General features: G+C 44.3%; 1 protein-coding gene across 7 annotated transcripts in view; it reads left to right on the top strand.

Annotated features, from left to right (window-relative positions):
- The window catches only part of LOC142665667 (myosin light chain kinase, smooth muscle-like), a 49,688-nt gene that overhangs the window by 27,392 nt on the left and 7,778 nt on the right, over positions 1-14,518 (top strand). For all 7 annotated transcript variants that reach the window (XM_075845393.1, XM_075845394.1, XM_075845397.1 and 4 more), the window contains 4 exons: positions 6,657-6,692; positions 9,597-9,724; positions 11,437-11,590; positions 13,510-13,815. In XM_075845393.1, the coding sequence (XP_075701508.1) occupies positions 6,657-6,692; positions 9,597-9,724; positions 11,437-11,590; positions 13,510-13,815 (624 nt within the window). The remainder of the gene's footprint in view (positions 1-6,656; positions 6,693-9,596; positions 9,725-11,436; positions 11,591-13,509; positions 13,816-14,518) is intronic.

Consider the following 14,518-nt stretch of genomic DNA (forward strand, 5'->3'; position numbering starts at 1 on the left):
CTGCATTGGTGGCTGGCATGGTGCTTTCTGGGTATTCTTCTACTATTCCCAAATTTTTATATCTGAAATTAGTTGTATCAATGATAAACACTTTCGTTCCCCTTGGGCTGTAAGTCACTCATGTGAGTTGTGCGATTGATGTGTTTTCATTTAATTACAGAATATTTATTTTCATGGGAGTTAATTATATTATTTCATGGTGTCGCACCCTGGTGAAGAACAACAAACCCTTCTCATGCAGTAATACAATGATGTCAGATTCTCTTCCCAGTAGAAGATATGCCTGCAATGATTATTATCCTAATGAGCTCAATACTGAGAAACTTCCAGGGATACAAGATGCAGACAGTGACTTCAGCCGATGCCTTGTTCCTGTTTAATGAAAACAATATTCGATGGATCCTACACGGACTTCTACCTTAGATGACTTCAAAGCATAGGTTCACCTTTTGTGCAACATTTTACACTTGATAAATTACTCGACTTTAACTCGAGATCAGTGCAAGATTAGTTATGCCCAGAGCTGCATTTATAATTCTGTTGGTTGCTACTGAAATCTGTCTACTGGTGCATCGTCAACGCATATCTGGTCCTAGATCGGTCATCCAATTGAACTTTTGGGCAATACCCACAACAAATCTCAACATGAATATAGAAGTATCTTTTATAAAATAGCAGAAGAAAAAAATAACTGTCCCCTTAAACTACAGATTATGGACGTGGCGTGGCTGATAATCGGAAGGGAATATTTAAAATATGCCTTTTTGGCCATATTTATCTTATGTATATGTTTTTTTATAAGCTATGGTCTCTGCACCAGCGTGTTCTTGGGGTTTTGTTTTTTTTCTATGTCAAATTACTGTATATTGCACATTACACTTCCCAAAATGCAAATCTTCAGAAGATGCTCTAGACCAGGGGTCTCAAGCACGCGGCCCGCGGGCCGCATGCGGCCCCTGGGGCTGTCATCTGCGGCCCGCGGGACACAGAGCCGCTAGTATCGGCTCTGCTCCGAGACTCTGGAATTCCCTGACATCGCTGTCCACATATGAACAGCGATGTCTGGGGCTTCCCCAGAGCCGGAGTCCCGAGCAGAGCGCTGGTGTCGGCTCTGCTACGGGACTCTGTGGAATTCCCTGACATCGCTGCCCATATATGGACAGTGTGTCAGGGTCTTGCCCAGAGCGGAGCAGAGCGCTGGTGTCGGCTCTGTTCCGGGACTCTGTGGAATTCCCTGACATCGCTGTCCACATATGAACAGCGATGTCTGGGGCTTCCCCAGAGCCAGAGTCCCGAGCAGAGCGCTGGTGTCGGCTCTGCTCCGGGACTCTGTGGAATTCCCTGACATCGCTGTCCATATATGAACAGTGATGTCTGGGGCTTCCCCAGAGCCGGAGCCCCGGGCAGAGCGCTAGTATTGGCTCTGCTCCGGGACTCTGGGGAAGCCTCTGACATCGCTGTCCATACATCGACAATGATGTCAGGGGCTTCCCCAGAGCAGGAGTCCCAGTGATGTCAGGAGCACAGCTGGAGTCCCAGGAAGAGCCTACTAGCGCTCTGCCTGGGACTCAAGCTCTGGGCAAGCCCCTGACATCACTGGAGCAGCCTCTACCGAGGGCACTGGGGCAGCCTCTACCGAGGGCACTGGGGCAGCCTCTACCGAGGGCACTGGGGCAGCCTCTACCGAGGGCACTGGGGCAGCATCTACAAAGGGGCTGCCCAATCTTGACATGAGCCGCCGGACTGCATTTAGCGACACTTAAACTGGAAAGCTGGATTGTTGAAATAAGCACGTGGAGAAATATCTCAAATTTTAAACCTAGCGCTATTATTATAGTAATGTAGTATTATTATTCTAGTAATATAGTGTTATAGTAGTTCAAATAACTAATTGATTAACAATAATTTTGTATTGTATCAAATTTGAAAGTAATGCGGCCCGTCAACTTCCCATTTTTTCTATATGCGGCCCACTTACCCGGCCGAGTTTGAGACCCCTGCTCTAGACACTGAACCAGCAAGAGTTGCTAGAAGATAGAAGGCCTGCAGAATTGTGAATGCTGCTTTAGCAGAAAATGTTTTTTGTCTAGAGTTACAAATCAACCGAGGTAAGGGCGGATTCACATGAACGTGAATTGCGTCCGTGCAGGCCGTGTGGTTTTCACGCGGCACGCATGGACCAATTGAAGTCTATGGGGCAGTACAGACAGTCCGTGCTTTTTGCCCAGCGTTTGTCCGCTGCGTAAAAAGCGCGACACGTTCAATATCTCGGCGTATTTCGCGCATCACGCACCCATTGAAGTCAACGGGTGCGTGAAAACCACACAGGTCGCACGGAAGCACTTTCGTGCGAACTGCCTGTTTCGCGCACCAGCTGTCAAAAGGATGAATGTAAACAGAAAAGCACCACGTTCTTTTCTGTTTACAAACATCCAAATGGCGTGTCATAATGATGGCGGCTGCGCGAAAAGCACGCAGCGGCGCATCATATGATGCTGCCTCATGGAGCAGGTAAGTGGCTTTTGCGCAGGCAAAACGCTGCGTGTTTTGCGTGCGCAAAAACGCCACGTTCGTCTGAATCAGCCCTAAAGCAAAGAATTTACTTTAACGTTATTTATAGGTTATCGCTAAAAGACAGAAGTTAGGATAAAAGGCTCAGCAGATTCACTAAGTTTCATCTTGAACCAGGGCTCTGGGGTCTCCTCTGCAGATTCTCGTTCGTGTCAGGGTTATTTCCTTCTTTATTACCAGCATGGAAGCTTTAATAGGAACTAACTTGTGTGCAACAGCTTCAAGTGTGGTTTGTTGTATGTACATCTAAAACATTAAGGGTATGTTCACACGAGGTCATTACGTCCGTAATTGACGGACGTATTTCGGCCTCAAGTACCGGACCGAACACAGTGCAGGGAGCCGGGCTCCTAGCATCATAGTTATGTACGACGCTAGGAGTCCCTGCCTCGCTGCCGGACAACTGTCCCGTACTGTAATCATGTTTTCAGTACGGGACAGTAGTTCCACGGAGAGACAGGGACTCCTAGCGTCGTACATAACTATGATGCTAGGAGTCCAGCTCCCTGCAGTGTGTTCGGTCCGAGAAATGCGGCCGACACATGGACTGTATATCCCGGAACAAACATGCTCGTGTGAGTTAGGCCTTTAGTGTTATTTTTAATTAAGCTATTTCCTTTACTTCGCACATTCAATCACTTACACACTTGTCACTTTCACCTCAAAACCACCTCCGGAATCCGCTCTTTTCTTTTTTTAATCAATCCAATTTTATTGATCCGAACACAGAAATAAAATAACACATTGACATTGACATTTCAATTTTCCAACATCGTATACAATAGTTACAGCATATCAGAAAACCCCCAACAGCCCCCCACCATATCTCCACCCATTGTTTCTAGTACCATTCCTGGCCAGAACTCATTTCTCTTATCAAGGTTCCCCACCACCCCTTCTTTGCTTCAAACTCTATCCCCTCCAATTCCTCAGACGACTCTTGCCCTTAGTCTACTCAGTTCAGATGACAGCACCTCAGGACAGGCCAACCATCTGCTCCATTGTTTATCAAATTTTTTTTCCGTGCCCCTTTTCGAAAATATCTTATGCTCAATCAGGATATTATGATTCAACATTCCTACAATTCTCCCACCGCTCCCAACAACATAACTTTAGGGTCTGCCGCCAATTCCCGACCATACACCTGCTTTATCAGTTCCAATATTTCCCCCCATAAGGTCCTCAGGGCCTCACATGACCAAAACATATGAAATATGTCTGCCTTCTCCTCCGTGCACCTAGGACATTTAGCATCCGCTCTAATACCCCTCTGTTTTAATACCCACGGGGTGTGGTACACTCTGTGTATCAGGAAGAGTTGGGATCTCCTCTGCGCCAGACTGAGTGATAAGTGACATGTGGACGCTAATATCTCCTCCCACTCCTCTTCGGTCAATGGACCGGCATCCTGTTCCCATTTCTCTTTTACCAGCACCATCGGGTTTCCCAGGTGTTTGGACAGTAAGCTCCTGTATGCCATTGAGATCAGGCCTTTGGTCGTGTCAGCCCGTCCCACATACTCTAGGAGGAATCCGCTCTTTTCTTACTGTGGAAACGGCTAAAACTCATTGTCTCTCTGATTCACTCGTCTTGATTACTAGAACTATAATTAGGCCTAAGACAGCGGGCGCGGTGCCTGGGAGTTATGATCGGGCCACACACTGAGATGGAGACATCAGGTTTACAGCGGTTAGTAGATGGTGGGAACACAAGGAGCTCAGTTTTAGAAAGATTTGGTTTCAGATAGAGAGAGGACATGATGTTAGAGACAGTGGACGGAAAATCACTGGTGTTTTGTATTAGAGCGGCGGTGATGTCATGGGAAGAGGTATCTAATTGGATGTCATCAGCGTAGAGATGGTACTGGAAGCCAAATTTCCTGATGGTTTGTCTAATAGGCGCTGTGTAGCGAGAGAAGAGGAGCGGATCTAGGACTGATCCCTGAGGAACACCAATATCCAGGGGAAGAGGAGAAGTAGAACCAGCAAATGACACACTGAACGAGCGGTCAGAGAGAGAGGAGGAAAACCAAGAGAGAGCAACGTCTTTAAGGCCAATAGAGTGGAGCATGTTAAGTAGGAGTTTTTGGTCTACAGAGTCAAAGGTTGCAGAGCGATCCAGAAGAATCAGGAGAGTATTTTCCGTTAGATTTAACCGCCAAGATATCGTTTGAGACTTTAGTAAGGGCAGTATACTTTTTCATAGTTTTATAGCTGGAAAGTCTTCACTATCTCCTATTCCATGTTCAAGGAGCTGACCATCAGATTTTATAGCAGGCATAAATTCACACCATAAATTATCGATAACCGTAATAATGTTTTGGATACTAAAACACAGTTCAGGCCAATGGAAATTAGTTCTGTCAATGGGAATACGTCTAGAACCACCTTACTATTCCCGTTGTTGAAAATAACTTCCAGTGTCTTCCCAATAGTAAAATAAATATCCGTATGCCGGTCGGATTGGTGGCAAGTCTTCCCGTCTATGACCAGATAAAGTGACCTTACCTGGGTCTTGCCTTTTTTTATTTAGGAAGTTGAATGCCTTCGCTTGGATAATATAATTTATCCTACCGATAACTTGAATTAGATGGTGGCATGCTGCCCGATCTGGGTCTTCCCGATCTGCCTCTGCCTTTTGCCAACCATTCCAAAGTTCACCACTCTTCATAATTCTTGGTCTATAGTAAAGCGCCTGTGCTGATATTGTTTCTTTTGGACTTTGAGTTTTTTGGACTTTGGATTCTTTGACTGAGGTGACTGATTTGTTTTCTAAATGACTGGTGTTTGTATTAGCAAGAAGCAAAAATTCCAACCGGTTCTTTACTCCCTAGAGCAGTGGTCTCCAACCTGCGGATTTCCAGCTGTTGCAAAACTACAACTCCTATAGTGCCCTCTCAGCCTCAGGCTGTCGAACGCTGGTAGTTATAGTTTTCCAACAGCGGAAGAGTCACAGGTTGGAGACCACTGCTCTAGATTATTGGTATCCTCTAGAAAAAAACAAAACAAAAAAAAAACATTGCATGATCATATTGGTCAACTGAGGGGAAAGGTTCTCACTGGATCAACAGGGTGTGATTGTATTTGGCAGGGGCATTGCTGTGGGTGGGCTACCCGGGCATGTGCCAACAGGCCATTTTGCCTTGGCCAGGATATTTAAATGGAGGCAGCAAACCAAACCTTTTGCCTGGGTGGAGGAAAGCCAATCTACGACTCTGGTACTCTGCCTATACCACATTAAAGTTAACTGTTTCTCCTGCTGTAGTTTTTGAGACCTTTTTTTTTTTATTATTTTTTTAAGTGTATTTACCTACCTGGAGAACACAAAGAACCTTTTGTACGGATCTTTGAGTTATTTTTATGCTGTTTTTAGTATTGGGAGGATTCCCTTTAACTGGCTACTAAGGCATAGCTATAAGGGGTGCATAGGTAGCGATCAGACATGAGGGATCCCACGTTTTAGTCCACCAGGTGAGAGAGACAGAGGAAACCCAGAAGCTCTGACATTTGCAGAAACTATTAAATCTGCCCCTGATGGTGACCTATTTATTAATGCCGCATTAATCGAAATGGATTATTCGAACAGGAGCTATTGGTTTGATGGGGTTGAATGACTAATTATTTGAACTAACATTTAGGCTAGTTCACACGGATTATTTTGACATGCCTGCGCTTTTTTTTCTGCTGCGTTTTTCACCTGCGGCCATTGAGGATCGCGGGTGAAAACCCTTTTTTTTGCCTCCCATTTATTTCATTGGGAGGTCAGAGGTGGAACTGCAGCAAGAAAGAACATGCTGCTTCCCCCCCCCCCCCCCCCCCCCCACAGGCAGTTAAAGGCCGCATGGGAATAATAACACCTCTGCCTCGCATTGAAACAATGAGAGGCTGTTTTTGGCTGTTTTTTTTTGGCATTGATTCCGATGCGGTTTCTGCGTCAAAATCATCGCCACAAAACTATGCGAACTGGGCCTTGCGTTTGTTTAGTTAATTTTGTTTAATATTTGTTGCGGTTTTCTTTTATGAAGTAACTTTTTTTTTTTTTTTTTTGGGGACATTTTTAAGTTTACAGTTTTGTGTTTATTCTAGAATCTGCGTCTCCAAAGAGGAAGCCTCACCGATCCGGTAAGTTCCTATCTAGTGTTATGCTGTCATGTCCCCCTTATAGACTCTGTACACACAATCTAGAAATTTAAGTGGGACTACAGTTCACCCTGATACCCCACTACCACGCTCGCAACCATTTTATATGTGTATGGCGCCAAACCGCTTCGGCAATTACTGTGACATGTAGGAAACACTGTAGGGGGGGGAATAATCTGAACAAACTAACAAAACAATAGTTGTACCACCGAAAAAAATATTTTTTTTATATATATAATATTATTTAAAAAATCAGCACCGTTTCAGACGTACAGGGTGCAGAGTCCTTGTCCGGACATGTGACTAATGTCCTGAAATTCGTAGAAAATGCAAAGTACAAAGCGGCACTCCAAAATGAGTGAAAAAATAGGATAACTTTAACCACCACTTGCGACGTTTCAGCCTTACTCCATGGGGACTTATTTGAGAAAAGTTCTGCAGACTGCACGTTTCCATTCAAAAAAACAGAAACCAAGCGAACGGAGACAAACGGAAAGCAACTGATACAAAAGAATTACCGTTGAAATCAATGGTAATTCTAACGGACCCGTTGCTTTCCGTTTAACGTACCGATCCTCTCTTCCTCTGACTGAAGAGAGGTAAACTGATAGTAACGGTAGTGTGAACTTGGCCTTGGACTCTTGTCCAAAAGGGCCTAGATTGTTCCCCAAATCTCGTCCCCATTTTTTTGTGATCTAAAGCTGTTAGGACCTAGGTGGTGGTCAAGGAGCAACTTGTATATGAAAAAGAGCTTTGTTTACATACTTTATACCATGATTAATAGGGTATGTCTCATTGTTCTGGTAATGCTGTTTTTTGTTTGTTTTAAGTGATCAAAGCCGATCTTTGCTTCAGGTAATGGAAATAGGGTAGATTTTAACTTGAGAGAGACTCTAAGGGTATGTTCAGACGGCTTATTTTCGGCCGTTTTTCTGGCCGAAAAATCGAAAGCCGAATGCCTCCAAACATCTGCCCATTGATTTCAATGTGAAAAATGGCGTTCTGTTCCGACGGGGTGTTTTTTTACGCGGCCGTTTAAAAAAAAAATGGCTGCGTGAAAAAAAAAATGCCCTCAAAAAAGAAGTGCATGTCACTTCTTGAACCATTTTTCATTGACTCTATAGAAAAAACGGCCGTAAAAAACGGCACAAAAAACCTAAGCGTGTTGAAATCTTTGAGTTCTCCATCATGTAAAATGTGTGAAAGCTGGAAGATTCCTTTGGCCACCCAAAAGTAATAATCCATTTCCTCTAAGGTCTAGACCAGGGGTCCGCAACCTTCGGCACTCCAGCTATTCTCAAACTAGAACTCCCATCATGCATAGACAGCCAAAGACTCCATTACTTTAGCCAAAAACTGCCAGGGCATGCTGGGAATTGTAGTTTCACAACAGCTGGAGTGCCGACCGCTGCTGACCCCTGGTCTAGCTTTTTATTGCAACATAATGGGGTGAAATATAGAAATCCTGTTGTCTTGATATCCTGCCATACTTTATAAATCGAGGCATATACTCAATTCAATACATAGAGGACTTCCCAGATAAAAAAAAAATGGTATATTGATGTAGCAAAAAACGTCCAGTTCATGTTTATTTGCAGTTAGGAGTTCCCACTCCTTTTCTTAATCTGTTTCAGCTTCGTATTTGGCGCTACTAAAACCCCGTCTGTCATTCCAAAAAAAACTCTTGAGAGCTATTCTGGGGGCCGACCCTTCCAAATAAGGTCCATGAAAATACTATTTATATTATTAAAAAACGCATCATGAATTCCTAATTGGGCATTAGTGATCATATGTGGAATTTTCGATAGCAACACTATTTTAATAAGAGCCAACCTGTCGGCCATGGTTAGAGGGAGCCTTTTTCACAGTGAGACCTTCTATCTTTCAATGTTTTAAATAGGGGACACCGTTTTTGGTAAAAAAAACAAAAATAAAAAAAAAACTCCAATATCTTTAGCTATATAAATGCCCAAGTATTTAAAACTATCTAAAGGGCTCACAATTGTGATCCGATCACTCAATGAACAATCCCTATTTTCTAGGGGCTTTAAAGAAGATTTTGCCGACTTGATCCTCAAGCCGGAGAAGTTGCTACCTGTCCATGGGTTTCAAGCCGGAGAAGTTGCTACCTGTCCATGGGTTTCGTCTGGTGTTGCAGCTTGGCTCTTTTTAGGGTACAGCCACACGTACCGTTAACACTGGAATTTCTGACCTGATTTTTGTGCGAAAATTGTAGTGTGTTGTCGCAAGATAATTTGAAATACTGCAGACTGAGAATCCGCACCGCAGGTCAATTTCTGCACTTATTTGCAGATTTCTTCCGTAGCGTGTGGATGAGATTTGTTGTATTACAGAAGCAGCAAAGCGCATGAGACTTCATTATGGAATTTACGTACCCTTGGGCCTCATGTACACAACCGTAGCCATGTGCACGGTCAATGAATATGGCACGACTGGCTGCGGAGTGTCAGCCGCACTCGTGGACCGTTCACACACAAGATGTGCATTGACTTCAAGGAGCCCCGACCGCAATTGTGGTCCGTAAAATGACATGTCCTATTTCTTTTTGTGGTCCGATCTCCGGGCAACCATGGCCCATAAGATCGAATGTGTTCTATACTACCCGCAATTGCGGATAGTATGCGGCCGTAAAAGCACGGTCGTGTGCATGAGGTCTAAAAGGTATTGGGGCAGAGCTGCAATGTCAGAGACAACATTTGGACAGATTAGTGCAGGTTTATTGAAAGCCTATTTTGTAATCCTGGACAACCCTCTCTGGTATGATGACCTATAATCAGCGGGAGATCAACTGTGCATCATTTGATAAACTCAAGTATAAAAAGTAGTAAAAAAACAAAATAAAAAAAGAACATTTTGTTTTTTCAGGGGATAGTCTAAGGATCCTGGATGGAATCTCCCATGTAGAAGTGAAGAAAGGGGAGCAGGCAGAATTGCGTTGTTCAATCCAAGGAACACCCCCGCTGGCTGCTTCATGGGTGCGGAACAAGAAACCGGTAAAGAAAGCTGAATGTGTGAGCGGATGTTGTGTGAATTGTCTTGCTGTACGTGGCTCAATGGAGACGTATTGTCATTAGGCTCGAAACAAAGTGACAGAATTTGCTGATACAGAGACACCGATCTGTGTGCTTCTCCTTTATCTTCCCTCCCTTCCTGCAGCAGCTCCAACTTTTATTCACTAAAAGGTTTCTTCAGTGGACGCAGTGGTTGGGTTGCAATGACAACCAACCATGCCTTGAGACCCCGAAGCACCGCTATAAAAGGGCATTGTTGAATTGTATAGAACTATGGAAAAAGGGTGTTATACTATATAGAAATGGCGCCTAGAGGCTGGTATCAAGACGCGGTGCTGAACCACCTCTCGATCCTACTTCTATACACCAATTGGGGCAAGTTGGAGAACTTTGGCTTGTCATGTCTCCTGAGTGGAGAAGCTTTTATTTTCTAGATGTTCTGATGTCCAGGGTATGTTCTCACATGGCTCCCCTTGAGCGGCCCATAAGATGGGGTAGATTCAGGCCCCTGCAGGGGTGGACATACCATAGGTGCAACCTGTACAGTTGCACTGGGGTCCTGTAGTTAAGAGGGCCCATTGTTACCTGTAAAAGCAGCTTCCCACTGATTTCATTGCAGGTAAGGGTGGCATGTGGGGTAGATGGAGTGGACAGTTGCCTAGGGCGCCATTGAGGGGGGGGGGGGTGCAAATTATGGATTTTAAAAAAAAATGTTTTTCCTTGCGGACAAGGGGTTGGTGAGGACAAGGTGCAACAGGCTACAATTACATTAATTGTCCATCTGACGTGTTTTATGCTGACCTTCAGGTACCAAGAAAGGGCTGGGCATGTTTTGAAATAAGCCCTTTATGCACCAGCAGGGCTCGTCCTAGTCTGGGACTGGGCTAATTATTTTCACGGCTTATAATTACTGGTGAATTGTTAGAGCGATATCTCAATGCTGAGCTATTTAAGAGCAAGTGCCCCAGGTACTTTTCTTGCACAGGGGCCCTCTGCTGTCTTTGTCCGCCTCTGGGTCCCTGGGCAACATTTTTGTTATAGTGAAGGTGTAAGAGCCTTGTCATTTCAGTGACTACTAATTGCTCTATATGGAACTATATCACTACACAAAAGAATACGCTGTAGAGTAATCTTATACAATGGCAAATGTTATTGGCAATCTGGTGGTGGGATGGGTTATGGCTACTATTATGGGGTTCAAGAACATTGAAGGGGGTTGTATGAAATTAGAAAATAAGTGTTTGTGTTTTATCCAGAAACCGCACCACTCTGGCCTATGGGTCATGTTGGTATTGCCATGTAGCCACATTCACTTGACTAAGACTGAACTGCAATATCGGACACAGTCCATGGACGAGAGGGCTGCTGTTTCTAGAAGAGGAGACACCTTTTTCTAATGGCATATTACTCCCTTCTCTTCTTGGGTGGGATTACTAAAATTCTGTTCTTAAATTACATATTTTATGCCTTATTTGCATACTAAAATAGTTTGTCATTAACTTTTCTATATGCTGTAAATGAGTTCTCTTCATATAAATCGTGAAGAGCACTACAAGGGAAATGACACTGAGGTGAAGTGCTAATCTGCCTTCCTCTCTCACACACACACAGGACATTGGGTATAGCTAGATTAGGCAAGTTTATAGAGAAGTCTTCAGTCTACTTTTCTTATAATAATCCTTCATGTTTTTGAGGTTGTTGATGGCCCTCGTATTGCTGTACGGACATCGGAGACTGAGAGCTGCCTGCTGATACGACAAGTGTGTGAGGACGACGGCGGCAGTTACACGCTGTGCGTGCAAGACCAGACCGGGAGCATACAACATCACACAAGCCTAGCTGTTGTGGGTAAGTCGCTACTTACACAGTCTACTGCGCTATTGTTTACGCTGAAAAAACGGAAATCTTACGAACGGAGACAAACGGAAAGCATTTGCATTGAAATCAATGGGAGATCAGCTGCTGTCGGAGGTGTCCGGCAGTGACTTATTACCCTCTCCCTGTTGAGAACACATACACGCTTGGTAAAGCATGCATGTGTATGGGGGGATTAGGAGGAATAGCTGTCAGATGAACGAGAGTACATCGGACTACTATCTATGGTGTATGTCCAGCTTTAGTGTGTGACCGCATCAATATTACCTATAGCATATAAGGTGCCTGTCTGTGTGGAAGCTGCCCAATTCTATAGGATCTGATCGCGAACTTAACATGTATGGATAGTCCAACTGTCCACGATGGAAGACCTGGAGTTGGAATTTAAGCTTTCCATTCCTTTTGGTGCCGCTTGTCTCCTGGGGAAACTGTTGTCCCACAGCTGCGTATTACCCTATTAAAATAACCTATAGCCATCTTGTTCTGCCCGGACATAGGACACTGCCAGAAGTATCTAGCAGCAGCTTGTCTCCCTCTCCCCATTGAAATAAACATGCATGCTTGGCCGAGTGTGCATGTTTGTGGGAGGTTGGAGATGAATCAAGTTCACAGCCGACAACTGTTAATAAATAAAAAATAAAAAAAATATATATATATATATATATAACGTATGTAAATAGCTTTAGACTAGATAGGGGCATAGAAAGGGGTTGGCTGCTGGATACCTAGGGAGTTACCAACGAGACAGGGAGCGAACTGAATCTTTGCCCAGTAAAGGTATGTGTGAAAATGTCCCCTAGATTTCCGGATTGCCCATACATTTGTTTAAATTTTAAGAAAATTAATATTTTATACAAACTATAGAAAACATGGTGTGAACAGAGCCTTAGGTTTGGGAGTTCTATCAAAACATCAGATACGTGTAGAATGTAATGGGCAGAGGGTTATGGATTTTAGGTGGGGATCGCCTTTAAACTAATCACATGTGATTTTAATACAGCCTGAAGGAAAGTGGGGAGGAGTGATTTATGATCAGCGCACTTCTAAATGATGGCTTTGTATCAGCCTTCAAATTTCTCACCACCAGCGTTTGCTTTGATGCCTCCACCTCTGCCAACTGATTATATCTCCTCCTCCACACATTCCTCCAGGTTGTCTATTGCCTCTGCATATAGCGTGCATTCATTGCCGGGAACTGGGGAGTGACACAATAGTCATGAAAGTATCCAGACTATTCGATTTTTCAGTAACTCCTCCTAAGCAACGTAAGCTGCATCGTGGATGCTGGCAGAACCTAGAGTGTGTGTGTGTGTGTGTGTGTGTGTGTGTTCTATCTAGTAGTGGTAACTCAAATTCAACGGGATTCGTTTTAGAGATCTTGAAGACGTCTGTTGATTTTATTCTTGGACCAATCTAAGTTCTACAATCAAATATTGACACTGGCTTATTTAACGGCAACCGCTCTTTTTTCATAAGCCATCATTCGAACAGGTTATTATGTAAATTACTAGGGGATCCGATCCCTAGAACTCCCATCATGGCGAAGAAAATTTGGCCCCAAATTCCTGTTCTTGGCCAGAGAGCAGGACAAGCGTGCACTGAGGCTCTCCGCAGAATGCGCTCCTTAATTTCTATGGAGAGGGACATCGCATGGTCGTTCTGCTCTCCGGCCAAGAACGAGAATTTTGGGACCCTCCCTTTCAGCAACGGTGGGGGTCCCTAATGTTGAACCACCACATGAGTTTTATGACCTGTCTGACTTCGTACAACCCTATTTATTGTGTGTTTTTTTTTTTTTTTTTGTTTTTGTTTTTTTTTTGCTTTTCATTTTCTTTTCTGATTTTATTTTTTTTAATTAATGGAGTAAAAGTGACTATTTTCTCTTCATGCAGATCGCCCATCTCCACCCTCAGGAAAGCCCCTCATCTCCGCCTTGCAGCAATCCTCCCTCACCCTCTCCTGGTCGGGGCCGTGTTATGATGGCGGTAGTGCGGTTCTGAGATACAGTATAGAAGTAAAGCGGGTTGGACAAGACAGCTGGAGGCTACTGACTGATACCTGTACTAGCACCTCCTATCATGTGAGGGAAGGACTGGTACCAGGAGAAAAATACAAATTTCGAGTGCGAGCTGCCAATGCGTATGGCGTAAGTGAAGCCGCAGCAGAGTCTGACGTTGTTATGATGGCTTCTACTGGAGGTGAGCGAATACCATGCTTCAAGCATACGTAGACTGCTCTCCTACAATAAATTATACACTACCTGCTAGCTACAAGATAATAATGTTTGGGGACAACTCTCCTGGCGACCGGCCCAAGAGGGAAGCTGGTGCTTCCAATTTAACGGGTTGCATGAGATAAAAAACAAAACATGGCTGCTCTCCTCCAGAAACAGTGCCCCCCTTTTGTCTATGGGCTGTGTCTAGTATTGCAGCTCAGCCCTATTCACTTGAACTTACCAAGACCACATACAGGCCCAGGAAATGGACAGAAAAAGTTGGTTTTGTGTATTTTTTTTTTTTGCAAATTGTGTGTTTTGAAATTAAAATTTCTGGTGGTTTTGGAGAGTTACAATCGTCCCACGGTGTAGGATTTAAAGGGGTTGTCAGTGCACAGACAACTGATGACCTATCCAACGGATAGGTCAACCACTATGATTGATCTGGACCCTGCATGGATCGGCTGCTTCTGGGCGTCAGGTGTTTTGCAGTATTCGGAAGCAGATGGCTCCGACTACTGCATAGCAGCCCCGCTGCAGAACAGCAACTCTGCTCCTATTCACTTGTACTGCAGCTTGCCTGCTATTCCGTGACTGGAGCCATCTTCTGCCAGCATGGACATCCGGTGCCTGGAGGCATACGGGGCAGCTGATCGGTGTGGGGTCCGGGTGTCTGATCTCCACCG

This window comes from Rhinoderma darwinii, chromosome 13 (assembly GCF_050947455.1).
Source record: "Rhinoderma darwinii isolate aRhiDar2 chromosome 13, aRhiDar2.hap1, whole genome shotgun sequence".
NCBI classification, from domain to species: Eukaryota; Metazoa; Chordata; class Amphibia; order Anura; family Rhinodermatidae; genus Rhinoderma; species Rhinoderma darwinii.